We start from the raw sequence: 21,081 nt of genomic DNA, 5'->3' as shown, positions 1-21,081 counted from the left end.
TACGTCCATTGTGCTCCATTAGTTTTCATGTGTTTTGTATTCATTTTTCTTCCAATTCTATAAAGTCTTTTCCTTCTTTCTTCCTTTCTCTTCCTCTCCCTCTCCCTCTCCCTCTCCCTCTCCCTCTCTCTCTCTCTCTCCTTCCCTCCCTTCCTCCCTCCCTCCCTCCCTCCCTCCCTCTCTGTTGTTTTTCAAGATAGGGTTTTTCCCTGTAACAGCCCTGGCTGTCCTGGAACTTGCTTTGTAGACCAGGCTGGCCTACAAAGATGCTCTCGAACTCACAGAGATCAGCCTGCCTCTGCTCCTGCCTCTCTAGTGGTGGGATTATTACAGTCATGTGCCACCATTTCTTTCTTTCTCTCTCTTCTTTCTTTCTTTCTTTCTTTCTTTCTTTCTTTCTTTCTTTCCTTCTTTCTTCCTTCCTTCCTTCCTTCCTTCCTTCCTTCCTTCCTTCCTTCCTTTCAAGGATATTTATAATATGTGAGTACACTGTCGCTGTCTTCAGACACCTCAGAAGAGGGCATCAGATCCCATTGCAAATGGTTGTGAGCCACCATGTGGTTGCTAGGAATTGAACTCAGGACCTCTGAAAAAAAAACAGTTAGTGCTCTTAACCACTGAGCCATCTCTCCAGCCCTCCATTTCTTTTTCAAAGACTTTTGTTTTTATTTATGTGCACATGCCTCTGTGTGTAGGTTCCTGCAGAGGAACTTGCCAGGTCTCCTGCAGCTGGAGTTACAGGCAATTTGGACCTCCAGAAGAGCACCAAGTATTCTTAGCCCCTGAGCCATTTCTCTCCAGCCCCAGGATTCCATCCAGAACAGTGGTTCTCAACCTTCCTAATGCTGCAACTCTTTAACATGGTTCCTCACGTTGTGGTGATCCCCAACCATAAAATGATTTCAACCTCCACCCTCACCCCCACTCCCACCCCCAGCCCTCAAGGGTCAAGACCCAAAGGTTGAGAAACACTGATCTAGAAGTAGGGCTTTGAGAACAGGGCAGGTGGAGAACTGATCTGAGGTCCCAGGGAGGAGACAAAAGGAGCTAGCAGTAGGGGACATTGGGTTTGTAGGGACTTGGGAACCATTCTGTCTGGGACCTTATGGGATAGATGTATAAGGGTCACGCCAAAAGAGCCATGAGGCACTGTTGCATGGTGGATTCTGGGAATGTTGCATGATGGATTCTGGGAACCAGAACTCAGGCAGCAGGTGCCTCTAACTCCATAGCCTTTGTGCCCACCAAGGGTGAACTTTAAATATGTATAAGTTAATTTAAATTTAGGATCAAAGTCACCACAAGCTGAACGTGCAATCCCAGTGCTGAAGAGAGTTACAAGTTCAAGGCCAGCCAAAGCAAGAGCATCTCTACCAAAAACTGTCAAGATAAAAGGCACATGAGCAGGAACCAGGTCACTGATGCTCCTTGCCTTATGTTGCTATTACATCTGGATAGCTTACTTTTGGGGGCTGTAGAGATGGGTCAGTGGTTAAGAGCACTGGCTGCTTGCTCTTCCAGAGGTCCCGAGTTCAATTCCCAGCACCCACATGGAGGTTCACAATCATCTATAAAAGGATCTGATGCCCTCTTCTGGCTTGCAGGTGTACATGCAGCTAAGCACTCAGACATAAAGTAAATAAATAAAATAAAAGTAAATAAATAAAAGTAAATCTAAAATTGATTAAGAAGACGAACCTAGTTTTTGGGCAGGTGGTGATGGTGCATGGCTTTAATTCCAACAGTCCAGAGGCTAAGGCAGGTGGATTTCTGTAAGTTCAAGGCCAGCCTGGTCTACAGAGCAAGTTCCAGGATAGCCAAGGCTATACAAAGAAACCTTGTCTCAAAACAAACAAACAAAACTAAATAAATGAACAAACAGATAAATAAAGCTTCATTTTTGTTGTTGCATGGCTTTGGGCTTAGTTTTTGTTTTTAAGATTTATTTATTTGTATTTATGTGTATGTGTTTGCCTGCATGTATTTGAGTTTAGCATGTTCTTGCCTGATGCCCAAGGGGGCTGGAAGAGGACATCAGAACTCCTGGAACTGGAGTTAGACATGTTTGTGAGCCACTATATGGACTTTGGGAACTGAACCCAGGTCCTTTGCTAGAGCAGCCAGTGCTCTTAACCACTGAGCCATTGCTCTGGCTCATTTGGGACTTTCCAACATGACATCTTGGCGTCTTAATATGTAACCCCAGCTGGTCTCAGACTCCCTTCTTAACTGAAGCTGTTCACGTACTTGTGGCCATCTTCCTGCCTCTGCTGGGGTTATAAATCTGTGCCATCATAAAATACCTTGGTGTGAAGAAGCCTGGGAGATGGCTCAGCTTGCTGCAAGCCTGAGGGCCTAGGTTCTCCTTTCAGAAACCACACAGTGAGGAGAGGACAGACTACCATAGTTGACCTCTGACCTCCACGGGAGCACCATAGTATTGGTGTTCCCACACCCACACTCAGAATGAATACTCTTTTTAATTTTAAAAATACTTTAATTGGAAAATGTACATTGACATCTAAACTACCAAGCATCCAATTCCAGTTTCTATTGAATCTTTTTCAAATATACACTACTATAAAGTCAAAACTTCAAGATACTATTTGTATACAGATCCATGAGAGCACTGATAGCCCAAATGTAAACCTTTATGCTTTTAGCAGTATCTTTTTGTTTGTTTTCTTTTTCTTTGTTTGTTTGTTTGTTTGTTTTTTGAGACAGGGTTTCTTTGTGTAGCCTTAGCTGTCCTGGAACTCACTTTGTAGACCAGGCTGGCCTCGAACTCAGAAATCCCCCTGCCTCTGCCTCCCAAGTGCTGGGATTTAAAGGCGTGCGCCACCACGCCCGGCCTTTCTTTTTCTTTTTAACTTAAGACAGTATCTCACCACATAACTCTGGCTGTCCTGGAACTCATTCTGTAGACCAGGCTGGCCTTGAACTCATACAGATCCTTTTGCTTCTGCCTCCTGAGTGCTGGAACTAAAGGCACGTGCCACCACCACCCGGCTATGATCGATTTTTTAAATGGTTTTTTTTATTTATGTGTATGTCTATATCTGTGCATGTGCATGCAGATGCAGATGCCTGTGGAGTCCAGAAGAGGGCGATAGCGCCCCTGGAGCTGGAGTTACAGGCAGTCGTGAGCCTTTGGATGTTTAGTGATTGAGAACTGAACTTGGGTCCTCTGAAGAGCAGCAAGTGCGCTTAACCACTGAGTCATCTCTACAGCTCCTTAAGACCTATTTAGAATTATTTTTGTGCATCGTGAGAAGCAAAGAGCTAAATTACTCTTTTAGTATGTGTGTATTACAGTGTGACGGTGCCATTAGTTAAAACATCTTTTATTGGGTATTGTGGTCCATGTCTGTAACCTCTGCTATTTGGGAGGCCCAGCAAGAGGATTGACTCAATTCAGGAATGTTCTGGGACATTTGTTCAAAAACAAAAACAAAACAAAACAAAAGACTAAACAAACAAGAAAACTAGATCAGAAACCCAAATACCAGAGCTGAAGACATAAAATCACAATAAAACATCAGAAAGTTAAATAAATAACGATGGGAGAAAACTTGTAGCCTTAGGTTAGGCAAAAGATTATTTATTTGTTTGTGTGTTTGTTTGTAGTGTTTCCAGACAGGGTTTCTCTGTGTAGCCTACCTGTCCTGAAACTGACTCTGTAGATCAGGCTGGCCTGGAACTCAGAGAACCGCCTGCCTCTGCTTCCCAAGTGTGGGGACTAAGGGCTTGTGTCTCCACTGTCGGCTTGCAAAGGACTTTTCAAAGAAAAACATTTTAATTGCTTATATTCATTTAGTGTGTGTGTGTGTGTGCTGCAAGTAGCAAGAGAAAATCCTTGTAAATACGTATTTCACTTGAGATATTGTATGTAGGATATATATAGAACTCTTAGATGCCAATAATAAAGAGAAAGTAAGCCAATTAAACTGGGCTATGAGATGGGCAAAGGTGGCGCACGCCTTTAATCCCAGCACTTGGGAGGCAGAGGCAGGCGGATTTCTGAGTTCAAGGCCAGCTTGGTCTACAGAGTGAGTTCCAGGATAGCCAGGGCTACACAGAGAAACCCTGTCTCAAAAAACAAACAAAAAAACAACAGCAAAAATGTGACTACTTGAAAAGATGGCCTATAGCATTACTTAAAAGAATAACTATTATCAGGGCTGGAGAGATGGCTCAGTGATTAAGAGCACTGACTGCTCTTCTGAAGGTCCTGAGTTCAAATCCTAGCAACCATATGGTGGCGCTCAACCACCCATAATGAGATCTGACGCCCTCTTCTGGGGTGTCTGAAGAGAGCTACAGTGTACTTACATATAATAATAAATAAATCTTTAGACTGGAGCAAGCAGGGCCGACCAGAGTGAGCGGGGTCTACCGGAACGAACAGAGATCCTGAATTCAAATTCCCAGCAACCACATGATGGCTCACAACTATCAGTACAGCTGCACTCTACTCATATATACATAAAATAAATAAATAAATTTAATCTAAAAAAAAAAGTAATATCATCAAAGAGACAGGCAACCAGTATTTGTGGTGGCTATGAAGAAACAACTCCTTGTGTCCTGTATTGCTGTTGATGGTTTAAAATGCTACAGCTGCTTAGAAAAAAAAAAAAAAAGCAGATAGGCAATCCATAAAGAGTTAAATATAAATTTCTCACAGCCCAGTAATTTTAATTTTACTCTAAGGAACCTAAGAGAAATGGCAACACATCCATAAAAAGGCATCTACAAGACATTTACTCAAAACAAACAAAACCCAAAGAAACCCAGATTAATGTCAATAGACAAATAATCTGTGCTTTTTCTGTACAACAGAATGAAATAGTATTCATCAATAGAAAGGAACACCTGGGACACAGCACTGGATGGAGGCTTGCTCTGATACAACAGAGCAAACGTCACATGCTTCAAGAGTCCATTTATGTGAAATGTCCAGAAAAGTTTAGAGAGCAGAGAAGCGGTTGCTTGGGGCTGGAGTTGGAAGCTGCATGGGCTACAAGCAAACAGGAAAGGCCTTATTAGATCGATGGAAATGTCCTATAACTGGATGGGATGACGACAGAACTCAGCAAACACAGACCAACCCAACAATGGACAGTTTCAAGGGACACCAGAATGGGTGACTTGTTACGATACTCTAGCGGTGCTTCAGGGAAGGAAGAGGCAGGGAGGACCCAGGCTGCAGTTCCAGAATTACAAACTGAGTTCAATGACACTAGCCCTCTAGCAAGAGGCAGGGATGAGGAGTGTGCATAAAGTGGGGGTCAGCACTTCAGAGTCAAAAGAACTAGAGTACTGGGACTGATGAAGACGCTTAACCTGTAAGAGACAGACCTTTGAGACAGAATCTGATACTCTGAGTTCGATCCCTGGGACCCACATGATAAGATGGAGGAGGCCGAACCCTGAAGGTGCTGTACTCTGACCTTCAAAAGCATGCTATGGCATGGCCCCCAACTCCAATACACACTCGTCCACAAATTAATAAACAAATGTAGTAAGTTTTAAAGATGCCCTCGCGTGCATAAATTCACACTTATACAATATATACGTAATTAACATATTCTTAAAAGTTAAAAAAAAGAACTCGAAAGAAAAGCACTATGGTGTGGTTTCAAACGCTATCATCGTTCGAGAGGGAAATAGCAACACCAACCACAAACCATCAGGTACCTCGGCCGCCTGCCCCATTTTCTCTGTCTTTTGTAAATGGAAAATAGCTTTGCGATCACAGGCAGTTCGTTAGTAAGCAAATCCATGACGGTGAGCATTGGATGCCAAAGAAATCCAGAGCTCTCAGAACCCAGATCAGTGCTGGTCCAGGATAGTCGCTCTGCAGCTGGATCAAGATGTAGCAGTACCTGCTGACGGCAGAGGGCGCCCCGACGCAATGCGAGGTCCGGACACGCCCGCGGACACGCCCCCCACGTGACTTTGGCGTGGCGTCACACCCGGAAGCAGCCCTGCAGCAGAGCGTGCAGCAATGAGTGGGGAGCCGGCGCCGGTGTCCGTAGTGCCCCCTCCCGGGGAGGTGGAAGCAGGCAGTGGAGTCCACATCGTGGTGGAGTACTGGTGAGCCACTCGGGTTGAAAAGGAGCCTCTTGTGCTTGCCCGCAAGATGGGGGTGGTTCCACGGGAGGCCCCACCCCCGGAACCCCAGCTCACTCCACGTCTCTTCTCCCCAGTAAACCCTGCGGCTTTGAGGCGACCTACCTGGAGCTGGCGAGCGCTGTGAAGGAGGAGTATCCGGGCATCGAGATTGAGTCGCGACTCGGGGGGACAGGTGAGGTCCGCAGAGCACCTGCTGAGTCAGTCCATGTGATAAAACTCCAGCTCTCCCTACCTTCTAGAGCTGACATTGGCTGTTATATATAAAGCCCCTAATAGAGTCTGACACATAGCGAAAATGCCTACTGTGGGTTTGGAGTGAAGGAACTCTTAATGGCGTATTGGAAAGACGCATTGGTGAGGACTCTGGGTTTTGGGGCTGAATGGCTTCAATGGATCGGATCTGAAAACCGGGTCTCGAATGGTGTCTGCCGAGACCATGAACAGTCTTGCTTGGACTCGCGGTGGTGCCAAGGACCTCCCTGAACTCCTGCTTGTTGTTCTTAGCTCATTCTTGCATTTATATCCTACCAGGGGCCTTCGAGATTGAGATCAATGGACAGCTAGTGTTCTCCAAGCTGGAGAATGGGGGCTTTCCTTACGAGAAAGACGTGAGTATTTAATGTACCTCGGGAGGGTGGCTGAGACGAGACACACCCTCCTCTCCTGTGCACGACACTCGCTCGTGTCTCTGTCCGCTAGCTCATGGAAGCCATCCGAAGAGCCAGCAATGGAGAACCTGTAGAAAAGATCACCAACAGCCGGCCTCCCTGTGTCATCCTGTGACTAAGAAATGATTCTTGGAAGCTTGGTTTTGGGGTTTAAACCTTTCCTTGTGGTTACGCTAGGAATCCCTCTACCTTTAGCCCCTCACTTGGCCCTAGGTAGGTAAGACCCTGACTTCACTTTGCCTCTTAGGGCACAAGGAGGGACTAGACATTTCTGTGGCCAAAGGCAGAAAAGAGATGTTCTCTGTGGACATCTCCGCCATCGCTCTCCCGGGATCTGTGCCCTCTGCAGTTTGGTCCTCTCCCCAGCGTGGCAATACCTTTCAGATGCCATGGTTGCTATAACTTATTTTCCCTGAATTCTGGGCAGTGTCGTCTCTTGGCAATAAAGAGTAATTACAAATGCTTGTGTCAACTGGCGTGTGTTTATGTCCAGCCTGTGTGGGGGCACACAGGTCAGTCTGGCCCTGTTAACACCTAGTGGGTGGGGCTAACACCTAGTGGGTGGGGTTTTCCTGGACAGATACTTCTTTCTCTCTAAGGCAAGGAAAACGAGTCACATGACACTGCTCTCCACAAGCTCCCCTCTCCCACTGGGAGGACAGGACTTCATTCTGGGGGTAGCCTTGGAATGAGTGTGTCCAACGGAGTATGACCCTGTTGCCAAAGGATCTTCAGAAGGAATCCTAACTTCCCAGTCCCTCAAGCCCAAAGCCAAACTGTCTCAAACTTTTGGAAGATCTCTACACACTCACTCCAGGAGGAGCTGTGTGTCAGATGAGCAATTCGGTTTGGCCCGGGACCACTCTCAGACATAGGCTGGGGTCCAGTTATTTTACAAATCTCATTGCAAATGGAGAAAGGGGACAGCACCTCCTGACTTTCATATAACACCCACTCTCCCACTGTATCCTTATTTCATCTTTTAAAAAAACAAAAACAAAAGTAAAAACAGAACAAAATAAACTCTGTACAAAGACCAGGCTGGGTGCGAGTGCTGCCCCCCTCTTGGGATGCACGTGCCTCAGTCCTAGCGGGGTGGCCTGGTCCCAGGATATTCACCTGGGGTCTCCACCCTTCCAGGCCGAGCTTCCCTCAGACCTCAGAACCAAGAGAGCCAGGCCAGGTAAGGAATACCCACTGGACCCTACAGTCTGTCAGGGCAGGCAGTGTCTGTAATCCTCTGGGGCTGAACAGTGTGCTGTCTCTTCTGGCTCAGGACTGAAGCCTCGAGCAAAGTTCCTTAGGTCAGGTTCCTGGCATAGCCGGCTGCCCTGGATGTCATGTGGCCAGAGGACCTTCTCCCTGCTTTGTGGCTGGCGATGGAGACCACAAGTTAGGCCTTCCTTCCCCACTCTGAAGACAGGATGTCTGCACATGTGACCTCATACTGGCACATCCAGGCCTAGGTACTCAGGGTTCTCTGCAGTGGGGGTCCCTTCAAAGGTACTTGGTGGAGGACCCTGCTCCGATGAGTTCTGGTCCCAGTAATAGAGGTTGTCAAAGGCTGGGCTGAAGGCAGGAGAAGGGTGGGGCTGAGAGGCAGTGCCTGCTCTGGGTGCTAAGTATTCAGGGTTCTCCACAGCACCCCCAAAGGCAAAAACGTCTTTGACAACCCCATTCTTCCCAGGAGAGAGAGTCTTGGGTCTTTCTAGAGTAGCACCAGCAGGTCGGACGGGAGGCGGAGGACCCTCTGGGGTCAAGGGAGACTGAGGCCGAACCTCCGGCTGGTTCACATACTCTGAGGAGAGAAGAGATGTTGTTAGGGAAAGAAAGGGTCCAAGATATTCCTGCCCCACCATTGCCCCTCAGTGGGTGTAGCCTGAGGGTTCTCAACACCCCTCTCCTCCCAATCTCTCGGGCCTGGATTCCATACCGGGCTGGGGGCTGCAGGCCAGGGGAGCAACGTAGCCATCAGTCTCGGGGGGCAGAGGTAATGTGGGATCCTCACTGTACCGCTGTAGAGGGCTGAGGTCATGTGGAGAGAGGCTCTGCAGTCCTTTGGTTACCCCCACTGCCAGGTCACCATCAAACACATCGGAGCCAGCCCCTTCGGAGGGAGCCAGTGGAGATCTGGGGGGCTCTTCTTCCGAGGGTTCCAGGCCCAGTGTCAGCTCACCACCGCCACTCTGGGGTAAGAGAAGGTCATGATGGGAGCTACTCAAAAGTCTGCGAGGGGAACAATGGGGGTCCCAGGAGAGAAACACAGGTCACGATGGGGGCAGTGATGGAGAGAGTGGGGTCCCAAGGGTTGGAAAGCAGCCATGGTAATGGAATCTTCAGGAAAGGTGAGGGTGGGGGAGCTCAAAGAGCAAGACCACCCCTATTCCAAGGTGGGCACTGACCCTGGCCGACGAGCTGCGGTGTCTGCGGTGGGCTGTGCTCCCAGTACCTAGGGCAGGGTCTGGGGAGAAGAATCCCTGCTGGGGTACCAGGTACTCCTCAGCATCGACCAGCTCCCCCATGTCATCATCCTCCAGCAGTGAACGGTAGAAGGTGCTGTCCATGGGGCTGGAGGGGCCCAAGTCCTCATTCTAGGAAGGAAGGGGAGACACAAGGTGACAGCCCTCCCAGCCTGGTGTTTAGTTCCCTGGAAGGGTTCACCGAGCTTTGGCTAGAGGCAGGGGCTATCCCTGCAGGAGGGAGGATGCTGTCAGAGCAGGTATGGTGTGGGAAAGCCCAGTACCTGGATGACCACAAAGCGCTGGGGGTCCCTCGCCATACGGGAGAATTCTGATACCAACTCCCGGAATCTCGGGCGACATTCGGAGTCAATCATCCAACCTAGGGCGGGAGAAAGTTCAGCATCCTCGTCCCAGGACAAGTCTGAGGACCAACCTGGCCTAGACAACCCTGGCTAAGCTGAAAGCCCTCCCATGGCAGAACACAACTGGACTCTGGGATCTTGAGGCGGAGCCCTGGAGCGTTTCTAGGGTCCCCTTTTAGACTGGCCTCTCTCCTCTCCACAGCTGTCCTCTGGCAGGACTTCCACTGTGAATAGGTAAGGCACCTTTGAGGCTCCTTCCAGGACACGAGGCTCACTCACATCCCATTTATCCCCCCCAGCCTGCAAGCGCCCGCACACAGGTCTACCACCCTTCCTCTCTGCCTGCCCGAGGTTCAGCCCTGTCACGCACATTTGACCATGATCATGTAGACGTCAATGGTGCAGATTGGAGGCTGAGGTAGGCGTTCTCCCTTCTCCAGCAAATCAGGGATTTCCCGAGCTGGGATCCCATCGTAAGGTTTGGCCCCAAAAGTCATCAGCTCCCACACAGTCACACCTAGGACAGACAGGCATCAGGAGTCGGGGGAACAGAGGAAGTCTGGGTGTGCACAGGGAGGGGCTGTGCCAAGAGGTAGGGTCTACCCGGTCTCCTCACTCCCCAGGTGGCCATAAGACTGCACTGGGTAGACATAAACAATTTTCCTCCCCGTCCTCCCATCCCCACCCTCATTCTTCTGTCTGCATCCCACCCTGCCACAGCAACGCATCTAGCCCCTACAGCTCCACACACCATAGCTCCACACATCACTCTGATGGGTGAACCGGCGTCTGAGAATAGATTCCAATGCCATCCACTTGATGGGCACCTGGAGATGCAGAGTAAGAAGTCCTGACTGGGTGTGGTAGGGAGGTGACCCTTCTCCACGTTCTCCCAAAGAAAGGTCAGATACCAATCCAGCCTGCCCCACCTCTCCCTCCTCCTCTCCCTCCTCCAACCTTGCCCCCATCTGCATGGTATTCAGTCTCATCAATGTCCAGCAGCCGTGCCAGCCCAAAGTCGGTAATCTTGACATGGTTGGGACTCTTGACCAGCACGTTTCGGGCAGCTAGGTCCCTGTGAACAAGCCGAACTTCCTCCAGGTAGCTCATCCCCTGGACAAAGGGCACCAGTGTGGCACGTGAGTCTACATCGCACCTTAGGGGTACTCCCACCTCATCCTGGCCCCAAATGAAGGCAGGGATTTGCACCCAAAAGATCTGCAGAGCCAGCCACCCCCAAAGCACATACCTTGGCAATCTGAACACACCAGTTGAGCAGGTCCTGGGAGCCTAAGCGACCTCGGTGTTCTCGGACATGGTCCAGAAGGCAGCCATAGGGCATAAGCTGTGTCACCAGCTGCACTGTGGATGTCAGGCAGATGCCCAGGAGGCGGGACACATACGGAGAACCCACACCAGCCATGACGTACGCTTCCTGCAGACAAGGGAACAGAGGGATACAGGAAACCACCTACTTCCATGCACTCAACTCTCCCAGAGACCCTCACCCTCCCTCACTGGCTACAGCCAGGGCCTCCAGACTAGGAAGATTAAGAGTCAAACCCCAATGAAGAAAAAGCAGCCCAGATCTGCACCTAGGAGCTCCTTACATTCCCAAGGGGGAGGGTAAGGGGAGAGGGCTCCTCACATTCCCTAGCCAGCTTACATCTAGGATTTCTTTGTTAGCTTTAGGAGATGTGTTTTCCCTCAACACCTTGATGGCCACGGGGATTTTCACGTTCTCCCCATCTGGGATCCAGATGCCCTGAGCGAAAAGAAAAGGACTAGAGTCAGGCCCCCATTATGCCACTGAGGAGTAGCCGTCCCCAGCCTCCAGCTTGGCCCGCTCCAGTCTCTTGACCATGCCCCTCCCCCCAGATCCACCCATGCCAGAATTGGTCCTCTCCTGACCTTGTAGACAGTGCCGAAGGCTCCTGACCCGAGCACCTTCAGCTTCCTTAGCTCCGTCTCCTTTAGGATCCGCATCTGAGCCTGGTTGGGCACGGCTCCACTGGGCGTCAGCGGCTCCACCAGCTGGAGCGAGAGGGTGGTAGGGTGAATGCCCAGCTAGCTGCAAAGCCAAGGGGGTGCTAGGAGGCCCTCGGCACGCCTCACCTCAGTCTCTTGCAGCAGCCTACGCATGGTATACTTCCGGATCTTCTGTCGCCTTCGTTTGATTAGGATTCCAATGACCACCACTATGATCAGGAACAACAGGACGCCCACCACAGTTGCAATGATGAATGTCACCGGGCTGGAAACGAGAGCCAGAATCAGAGACTGGGGACTAGTCTGAGGGGGAAGCTTGAAGAGAACCCATGAAGGGACAGGAATGTCCCTCGGCTCAAAAACTTCACAGGAGATAACCCACCTTGTTAATCTGCACTGTACAGCCCGCCCCAGGGGCTTCTGCCTCATATGAAATGGGGTCCAGTTATATGTACCCCAAAACTCTCAGGTACTAGCCAAAGCATTCTTCAAGGAGCCACGGTTTCCCCTGCTTTGCAGCGGTTGCACCTAAGATCTCAGGACCCATGTTTCTCCATGATATAATCGTCTATGATTCTGCTTATCTTGAGGCACACAGGGTCCCTGATAGTCACCAGACCATTATTTGTTAGTATACTTAGCCTTGAGGCTACCTCACGATATAGGCTGGCTCTGAACTTACAAGCCATGTGCCTCAGTCTCCTAAGTGCTGGGGTCACAAGGTGTCTACCACCATGTCCGGGCAGAACACATTCTTGTCACCCTTGCTTCCTTAATCCCCATCTTGCTCTGCACAGGCCTATTGTTCCAGCCAGCGTCCAATGTTTGCCTCACAGGCAAGCAGCAGCTTCTTAGAGCACGCCCTAGACTGCTTTTTTCCCTTCTAAAGCTCTCCTCTGGCAAACCAGAGTCCTGGGGCCCAGGGGTCAAGAGCCCTACGCTGCCTTCCAGATCTAGACCTCATGGCCTCAGTTCACACCCTTTCTGCACTGGTGTGGTTCACAGCACACACCAGAGAGCTCTTAGCCACCCTAGACTTGCCTGACTCTCCACCGGAGTACAAAGAAAACATAACACCATCCCCCCGCCCGCCCCACCCCATCCTGGAAGCTTCTAGCTGCCCAGCTCGGATACTCTGAGGTTTCACATGCTGCCACTGCATTCTGCAGTTCTAGGAGCTTGGACCTGGCCTGCATCCCTAGGGAACTACATGTCCCAGCATTCCTTACTCCACAGTATCCTGAGCAGGTCTGTATCCACTTGTTGAAACAAAAATCAATAAAGAAAGAATGGGCTAAGGAGAGAGACAATGTGCAGCATTCTAGGTAATCTCTCTTCATTACTGACCACTGAGGCCAATGAAGGAGTCGGGAGGTACGGGGGTACCTCTGGGGCTCAGGCCCACCTGGCTCTCTGCTCTGCCGGGCAGCCTCTTTCGTCCAGGTCCACACAGCTGCAGAAGAGAGAGAGTGCCATCATCAAACCTGGGAACAGCCTCCTGGGACAGGTGTGGCAGGATTGTTCCCATGTGACAAGCAGAACTGGGCTCCAGGTCTCAAATTGCTCTGTACTTGTCCACAAGAAGAGTCCCTCTTCAGTCTGGGAATCCACTTCCCCTGCACTGTTGGGACTTCCTGCGCTGGGCAGGAAGCAGGGCACTATGACGGTGGGAAGATCAGCTAGTCACTCCATGAAAGAGGCCTAGGGTATATGGTACATGTGAGGAGAGTTTGGGAAGACCTATTAAACACAGAGGGGGCTGGGCCATAGCTTAGTGGGAAAGGGTCTACAAGGTCCTGGCACCGATCTCCACCAACCAAGCAATAAAATGTCAACAGTTCTGCCCCAACAGTTGGTACTACCATGCCAACACCAGGTCACAAGAAGGCATGCACACAGATGCCCCTTTGTGTGTGGAGCTGAACAACAAAAAAAAATCAGGCCTTACTAGAAGAGGAGATGCCTAGTCTTACTGTAACTTGATATGCCATGGCTGATCAATATCCATGGGAGGCCTGCCCTTCTCTCAGGAGAAGGGGAAGATGAATGGATTGGGGGTTGGAGGGACTGGGAGGAGGGAAGGGCGGAAGGAAAAACTGTGGTCAGGATGAAATAAATAAATAGGCAAGCAAGAGCGACGATATCCCTCAAATAGGGCCTGTACTGAGTGATGTGCTATGAACGGGGACATCTGTAGAGGGTGATGGAGAAGCATTTGTAGGAAAGGATACAGAGAGTGGGTGAAAGGCAGAGCAAAGAATATGAAGGAAAGTGTTGGATTATATCAGGAAATGAGGGCAAGCTGGGTGGTGCTGGCCCACACCTTTAGTCCCAGCACTCAGAGGCAGAGGTAAGTAGATTTCTGAGTTCAAGCTAGTTCCAGGACAGCCAGGGCACACAGAGAGATCCTGTCTGGACAAGAGAGGATAGAGGGAGAGGGAGGAGGAGGGGAGGGAGGGGGAGAGAAGAGAACTGGAGAGATGGCTAGGAGCTGAGAGCCCTGACTGCTATTCCAGAGGGCCCAGGTTTGATAACCCAGCACCCATATGTCAGTTCACACCCCTCTGTAACTCGAGGCCCAGGGGGTCCGACCGCCTCTTCTGGCCTACACAAGGCATCAGACAGATCTTCACACAGGCAAAACAATCCGCACCGACTACTTTTAAGTCAGCTTGACAGAAGCTATTGTCATTTGGGAAGAGGGAACCTCAACTGAGAAAATGTTTCCACCATTCTGGCCTGTGCAAGCCTGTGTAAGCCTGTGCGCGTTTTCTTGAATGACGGTTGCTATGGGAAGGCACAGTCCTGGTGGGCAGTGCCACTACTGAGCTAGTGGTCCAGTGTACTGTAAGAAGGTAGGCTGAGCAAGCCATGCCGTGCAAGCCAGTAAGCAGAGTCAGGTCGCATCCTCTGCATCAATTCCTGCCTCCAGATTTCTATCTTGAGTTCCTGCCCCAACTTCCCTGGATGGGTCTATGATGTGGAGGTCTAAGTTAAATAAACCCTCCCCTGCCCCCAAGTTACTGTTGATTGTGGTGTTTATCACAGCAGTAGAAACACACACATACACACCTAAAAGAAAGAAACAGCCACACGTTGGTAGTTGGCAAGATGGTTCAGCAGGTGAGGGTATTTGACACCACACCTGACAACTGCATTCAATCCCTGGGACCCATAGGGTGGAAGGGAAGAGCTGGCTCTTTCAGATTGTCTTCTGACATCCACAAAATCTCCAGCACTAGGGGCTGGGGAAAAAGTTCACAGTACTCACAGTAGAACTGCCAACAGTATTATTTTATCTCTTATGTGTAGTTTAAAATGTCTAATGCAGTACTGTACATATTTAGTCCGGTTACATTATTTATTTGTGTGTGTGTGTGTGTGTGTTTGTGCTTGGAACTTGGAAGGCATGCATGTGCCACAACAGGCATGTGGAGGTCAGAGGACTAGCTCTGAGAGTTAGTTCTCTCCTTCCATCATGTGGGTCCTGGGAACTCAGCTGAAATCACTAGGCTTATGAGCAAGTGCCTCTACTTACTGAGCTATCTTGCCAGCCCTTAATGTGTTATTTTTAACTTTATTTACATGAATGTGTGTGAGTGTGTGTGTGTGTATTGTATACACTTGCAGAAGCCAGAAAAAGACATCAGATCTCCTCAAGCTAGTTAACAGGCAATCAAGGGTCTCCTGTAGTGTGTGTTAGGAACCAAGTTCCAGCCTTCTGAAAGCAGCGAGTCCTCTTAACTACAGAACCACCTCTCCAGACCCTAGTGTGTTATTTTTTGTAATTAGAAAAGAGATAAAAATTACACCTCCAGCTGGAGAGATGGCTCAGTAGTTAAGCGCATTGACTGTTCTTCCAGAGGTCCTGAGTTCAATTCCCAAGCAACCACATGGTGGCTCATGACCATCGGTAATGGAATCCGATACCCTCTTCTGGTGTGTCTGAAGAGAGCAACTGTGTACTCACATACATAAAATTAATAAATCTTTAAAAAAAATTACACCTCAATATAAGTGAAAGTAGACTTCTGCCCCTTTCACAATAAGAGCTCAAAAGAGGCTCCCACCATGAAGACCCTCCTTTCTACAGAAAAGACTCCACTCCCTCCACTCACGAGTGGGTGCAGTTGATGGGGCATGGCTGACATATGCCCTCCTCATCCGGGTACTTCCAGATGGGCATGTAGGAGAGGTCTGGCTTCACACCACTGGGGCAGCGAGCCACACAGGAGGATGAGTCCTTGTAGTGGGCACAAGCTGCACACTGGTCAGCCTCCTGGACAGAGAGGAAGGGTTTGTGAGGGTTTAGGGATGCCATCGCTATAGCAGAAGGATGGGGCCCCATGTCCCCAAATCAGATGCACTGCCTCCCTGATCCTGGAGTAAACATCCCTGCTCTCAACAAGGAAGTAGAGGCGCCCAGAGAGGGACGTGCGTTCCCTAAGGTGTGACAAGTGACAACTATTATGTACAAAGGTTTTATTCCATGCTTGGGCACTGTGCCAAATCCTATTTAATTCTGTTCTCACCACACCCCAACCAGGGAGGGACTATTACAACATTCACCTTATAGAAGTGAAAACTGAGGCTGGAAACAGGGCCTGCATTTGGTCATTAGCGTAGCCACTACCAAGGACACAGGCCTTCTTGGAACCTTGTCCTAGCCTGAAAGGGCTCCGGTGTCAATAGCAAGAAGGGGTAGCCCAGGGTCCACAGCATAATGTGAGCAGTTCCTAGTCCCGGATCCCAGCCTCCCTGATCTCCCCTGCTTCTGCTCTCCAGTAAAGCCTTCTCTGGGAATATTTCACCCTGTAGCAACCGGGTGGTCCCTCAGATCGCCCCTCCCCCAGCACCGAGCCCACCAGCACCTCACCGATCCAAAGCAGGTCTCCGAGCTGTTTTGAGGCTGACACTCGGGGTGGCATGGCAGACAGTGCTTGCCACTCACATACTCCCTGGGGAGCCTGTGAGAGAGGTGGGTGTAGTAAGGGGTTGGGGTGGGGCAGAGTACCCCGAGGACCCCTCCAGCCACCCACTTCTCTGCAATTCGTACCCCTTCCATACTCGGCACTCCTCCACACACTCCTGGCCCCGGAGGAACTGACTGCAGTTGACACACTGGGTGGGCCCTGGCCCCCAGCAGTGCCCATGGGCACACAGTGAGTTACAGACCAAGCCCTCAAGACCTGCAGCAAGGAGAAGGAAGTGTTTGGCTAGACTCAGGTCTAAGGAAAAAGGCTGTGAGCATGGCTCCAGGCTGAAGGGTTAAGGGTTGGTGCTAGAACATGCAAGTTCAAGAAACAGGGGAGGGATGTGGATGCCTGGCAGCACGGAAGGACACAGCTGGAAGCCATGCTCAAGGCTAAGCCATCTATAGGCAAGTGAAGAACCAGGCTGTAGCCGGGCATGACGGTTCATGCCTTTAATCCCAGCACTTGGGAGGTAGAGGCAGGTAGATCTCTGTGAGTTTGAGGCCAGCCTGATCTACAGAGTGAGTTCCAGGACAGCCAGGGCTACATAGTGAGAGCCTGTCTCCAAACAACAACGGGGCTCTAAGACATGATGCACAGGCTACAGGAGGCTGCTGCCAGAGGCTACTGAGACTCCTCTGTGCCAGCCCTCTGTGCTGGGCTTCCTGTCTTACCACATGCCTCTTCTGGCCGGTTCCCACTGTGGAGCAGGGCCTGGTGCGGGTTTCGGAAGAGCTGGTCCCAAGGTACAGTGTTTACAAAGCAGAGATGGGTGTTGCGGTGAATGAGAGCCAATCCACTGCCCAGCTCCCGCAGTGAGCGTAGACCCAGCGAGTGAATCCCCAGGCCTTGCAGCGTCAATGAGTAAGCACCACTGTGGAAATGGGGGCTTCTAGTCACAAGAAGGCACCTACTCTAGCCACCAAGGGCCGCAGGGCATGTAGCCAGACCTCCTAGCCTTCCCCTCCCCCCACTTACTCATGGAGAATCCGTCCCCGAATGACCCGAAGGTTCTGGAAGACACTGAGGTCTTGGAGGCTCTCTGGCCATGCTGAAATGTATAGGTAACCTGCAGGCAGAGGAAGGGGCTTGGTATGTAGAAAGGTCCAGAACTCCTAGTCCCTGTGAAGGAGGCCAGAACGGACAGCCCACCTGTGATCTCCTCCAGGGTTTCGAACACTTGGAGATGCTCTGGCTTCAGTGGGGCAACGCCAGAGGAGGGGTTCCTAGAGAGACCAGGAGGAGTGGTCAGTAGGGCAGGAGCCCCGGAAGGTCTTGGCAAAGCACTCTGCACCCTCACAGATGCCTTCAGGTAGAGCCTATCAAGCCGTTCTCATCCTGAGGCGCAAAGCCCAGGGTCAAAGTCTGGCAGGGCAATATTTGTGTCCTTTGGTCTAGAAGTCTGATTTGCGGTATATCCTGCAGAGACACTGGCTTCAGCTGCCAGAGGCAGAAACAAGCTGAACTGTTTGTAGGAAAGACATTTGAAAATGACCCAATATTCATCAGTGATACACAGAACACTGATCTCTGCATATGCTAAAATACAAACACGGGGTGAGGGGTGTCTCAGCATCCATCCAGCGCTGTTCTAAGCATGCCTCAAATAAACCGCCTTGAGCATAGAGCCATGATGGTCCTCACTGCACACATGAGGCACTGAGGCACAGAGAAGAGAGGAGACAGCAATGAAGCTAAGCAATAGGGCTCTGCCATACAAGTATGAGGACCTGAGTTCAATACCCAGAACCATATAAAAGAGCTCATGTTAGCCGAACATAGGACTGTAATTCCAGCACCTACAGAGACAGGCAGATCTCTGAGTTTGAGGCCAGCTTGGTCTACAGAGTGAGTTCCAGGACAGCCAGGGCTACACAGAGAAACCTTGTCATAAGGAGGAGGAGAAAGGGGAGGAAGAGGAAGAATAAAAGGAGGAAGAGGAGGAAAAGGAGAAGGAAGCAGCAGCACCCTGTGTGTGATACTGAGCTTGTAACCCCAGCACTGGAGAGGTAAAGACAAAAGAGTTCCTGGGGTCCCCTGGCTGTCATTGTAGCCTGTTTTAGTGAGCTCCAGGCCAGAGAGGGACCCTATTTTGAAAAACAAGATGGACAGCTCCTGAGGAGTCACACCTGAGACTGTCTTTTGAACAAAGACACACACACAGACAAACACACACAGACACAGATACAGAGAGAGTGAATAACAATCAAATAAACACAGAGGGACATAGACAGACACAAACACAGAAAGAGCAAGAATAACAGTCAGATAGACACAGACAGACAGACAGACAGAGGTAGGTTTTAAACCCAAGTCTGTGCCCTGTTGCCTGTCTTTGCTGGCTCCCACTCAACAGCTATTGTAAGAACGAGTCAGCTTTGAGGTCTGAAGAGATGGCTCAGCAGATAAGAGCATTGGCATCTCTTCCACAAGGCCCAGCTTCAATCTGTAACTCCAGTCCCAGGGCTTCTGATGCCCTCACACAGACACACGTGAAGATTAAACACCAATGAATATAAATTTTTTAAAAAAGAGGTTCTCCAAAGCAAGGGATGCATGGCAGTTTCCATGAACCACCTCCCCAGTCAAAGCTGTCACTCTGTGTCCACCAATATACAGAAGGCCTGGAAGAACACACACAACTTTAACAATGCCCCCTCCAGATGGTTTGATCGCCACATTACGTCCCCGCCTGTGGATTAAATGATATTTATACCTCCAACTCCATGCCCTGGCTCCCTGTGGACTCCCACCTGCCTCCTGTGTATTCTTAGCCACAAACTATGTGTCCTCCCTGACACCACCTCAGGCCACTGTGTACCCTTACCCATCAAAGCTCTCTGGCAAAAATGCCAGGCTCCCAAAGATCTTCTTGCAGCCAGCAAACTCCTGGATATTGTCACTGGTGATGGCCCTCGCCCCTCGGAGGTGCTCCATGCCCAGACCATAGCACACTGAAGGAGAGGGAGGTGAAAGGGGCCACTTCAGGATCACATGCATACCAGAGACCTGTCCGCTGTCCCTTCATGAAATGACAAGCCTCTTCCCTATGCTGACAAGAGAGACTCAGGAGACTGCTCCGGAGAGGGGCAGGGGAGGCGACAGCAGAAAAGAAGAAGTCTAAGCAAGAGTTGGGTGAACCGGACTGGGATGGTGGTCGGGGCCACAGCTGGTCTTGGAATGGGGTGGGTACCTCCAGCACAGGGCTTGCTGCATTTCTCACACCGCTGTGTTCCGTCCTCAGCTGTGACCTCTTGGTTGTTTGGGGGACAGACCAGAGTGCAGGATCCCACTTCCGTGGAGAGGTAGTTGTCTGTACAGATTTGGGAACATACATCCATGTGCCCTAGCCTCTGCCCAGTCAACCTCGATCAAGGCTACAATGCCCAGCTCTAAGGACATCTCCCTCCGCTCCTGGAAGGCCCTCTGTGCGCACCTGAACTCAGGGCAATCATTTGCTCATCACTACACCCCTATGGGGTCAATGCTGTTATTTGCATTTAGCAGAAAGGGAAACTAGGGTATAGAGCTATACAAATCACCCCCATTGCTGTGCTACTAAAGGAACAGAACTGGGATTTTTTTTTTAAAGGAGTCCTCGCTATGCAGCTGAGGATGACTTAGGACCCCTAAGCCCACCACCTCTACCTTCCAAGTGTCAGAATGACTGGTTTGTGCCACCCAGGAACCAGGACTTGACCCAAACAATCGGTCTCCCTCCCCCCCTCCCCGACACACACACCTTGTCCTCTCACCCTGACCACAGAGAAGCGTAGCCAGACCCTAAAGGCCCCGCCCCACCACCCATAAAAGGAAGGAAAAGAGGGTCCCCAGGTCCAAGTCCAGTCCCTAAGTGTCCACAGGGCTCAGGGTTACTGCCACACAAAGCCCTACTCCATGCAGACGGAGGACCAAGACACATTCAAAAGAGTATTTAGTACAGGCTAGGCATCGTTCTCAAAGATTCATGAACATTAACTCATTCAGATGCTTCACAATTATTAGGATGGGACTGACAGTGCCCCTGTTTCACAGATGAAGAAACTGAGGCCCAGCAAGAAGAAGGCAGTAAGACTATTAAACGGTAGGGAACAGGTTTCAAATGCAGCTCCCAAGTCTGGGCTCTTTCTCTGCCACCTGTTATGCAGCTGTTAAACAGAATAAGGCAAAAGCCTGGGAGTGGCGGCACACACCTGTACCCTCAGCCCTTGGCAGGGGCAAGGCAGGAGGATCAGAAGGCAAGCCAGGTTAAGCTACATGGGATCCTGACTTTAAAAGGGGGTCGGGCGAGATGGGCGAGGGAAAGACAGGAGGCTCTCTATGAATTTGAGGCCAGCCTGATATACCCAGCAAGTTCTAGAACAGCCAGGACTACAGGAAAGACCCTGTCTAAAACAAAACAAAACAAAACAAAACAAAACAAAACAAAACAAAACAAAACAAAACAAAACAAAGCAAAGCAAAGCAAAGCAAAGCAAAGCAAAGCAAA

General features: G+C 50.2%; 2 protein-coding genes across 2 annotated transcripts in view; one reads left to right on the top strand and one right to left on the bottom strand.

Annotated features, from left to right (window-relative positions):
• Positions 1-5,950: 5,950 nt before the first annotated feature.
• Mien1 (migration and invasion enhancer 1) lies at positions 5,951-7,266 on the top strand. Its single transcript, XM_021177730.2, has 4 exons — positions 5,951-6,099; positions 6,213-6,310; positions 6,670-6,746; positions 6,838-7,266. The coding sequence occupies exons 1-4, from the start codon at positions 6,011-6,013 to the stop codon at positions 6,919-6,921; spliced, it is 348 nt and encodes a 115-aa protein (XP_021033389.1). The 5' UTR covers positions 5,951-6,010; the 3' UTR covers positions 6,922-7,266.
• Erbb2 (erb-b2 receptor tyrosine kinase 2) overlaps positions 7,261-21,081 on the bottom strand; it is a 25,146-nt gene continuing 11,325 nt past the window's right edge. The window contains exons 8-27 of the mRNA XM_021176358.2: positions 19,786-19,905; positions 19,420-19,546; positions 17,745-17,818; positions 17,571-17,661; positions 17,267-17,466; positions 16,676-16,808; positions 16,496-16,586; positions 15,738-15,898; positions 13,025-13,072; positions 11,746-11,884; positions 11,542-11,664; positions 11,297-11,395; positions 10,880-11,065; positions 10,588-10,743; positions 10,382-10,457; positions 10,001-10,147; positions 9,550-9,647; positions 9,209-9,397; positions 8,740-8,992; positions 7,261-8,604 (exon numbers count right to left, since the gene is read on the bottom strand). Of these exons, the coding sequence (XP_021032017.1) occupies positions 8,249-8,604; positions 8,740-8,992; positions 9,209-9,397; positions 9,550-9,647; positions 10,001-10,147; positions 10,382-10,457; positions 10,588-10,743; positions 10,880-11,065; positions 11,297-11,395; positions 11,542-11,664; positions 11,746-11,884; positions 13,025-13,072; positions 15,738-15,898; positions 16,496-16,586; positions 16,676-16,808; positions 17,267-17,466; positions 17,571-17,661; positions 17,745-17,818; positions 19,420-19,546; positions 19,786-19,905 (2,867 nt within the window). The 3' untranslated portion in view covers positions 7,261-8,248. The remainder of the gene's footprint in view (positions 8,605-8,739; positions 8,993-9,208; positions 9,398-9,549; positions 9,648-10,000; positions 10,148-10,381; positions 10,458-10,587; positions 10,744-10,879; positions 11,066-11,296; positions 11,396-11,541; positions 11,665-11,745; positions 11,885-13,024; positions 13,073-15,737; positions 15,899-16,495; positions 16,587-16,675; positions 16,809-17,266; positions 17,467-17,570; positions 17,662-17,744; positions 17,819-19,419; positions 19,547-19,785; positions 19,906-21,081) is intronic.

Source organism: Mus caroli, chromosome 11, assembly GCF_900094665.2.
Source record: "Mus caroli chromosome 11, CAROLI_EIJ_v1.1, whole genome shotgun sequence".
Lineage (NCBI taxonomy): Eukaryota > Metazoa > Chordata > Mammalia > Rodentia > Muridae > Mus > Mus caroli.
Note: the sequence above shows the minus strand (reverse complement) of the source record. Positions and strands in the feature narration are given on the sequence as shown.

Excerpts from the sequence above, each read along its gene's own strand:
- Mien1 (XM_021177730.2), top strand. The coding sequence starts at position 6,011 with ATGAGTGGGGAGCCGGCGCCGGTGTCCGTAGTGCCCCCTCCCGGGGAG. Across the intron at positions 6,100-6,212 it reads CACATCGTGGTGGAGTACTG|TAAACCCTGCGGCTTTGAGG; the intron begins GTGAGCCACTCG and ends TCTTCTCCCCAG. Across the intron at positions 6,311-6,669 it reads GTCGCGACTCGGGGGGACAG|GGGCCTTCGAGATTGAGATC; the intron begins GTGAGGTCCGCA and ends ATATCCTACCAG.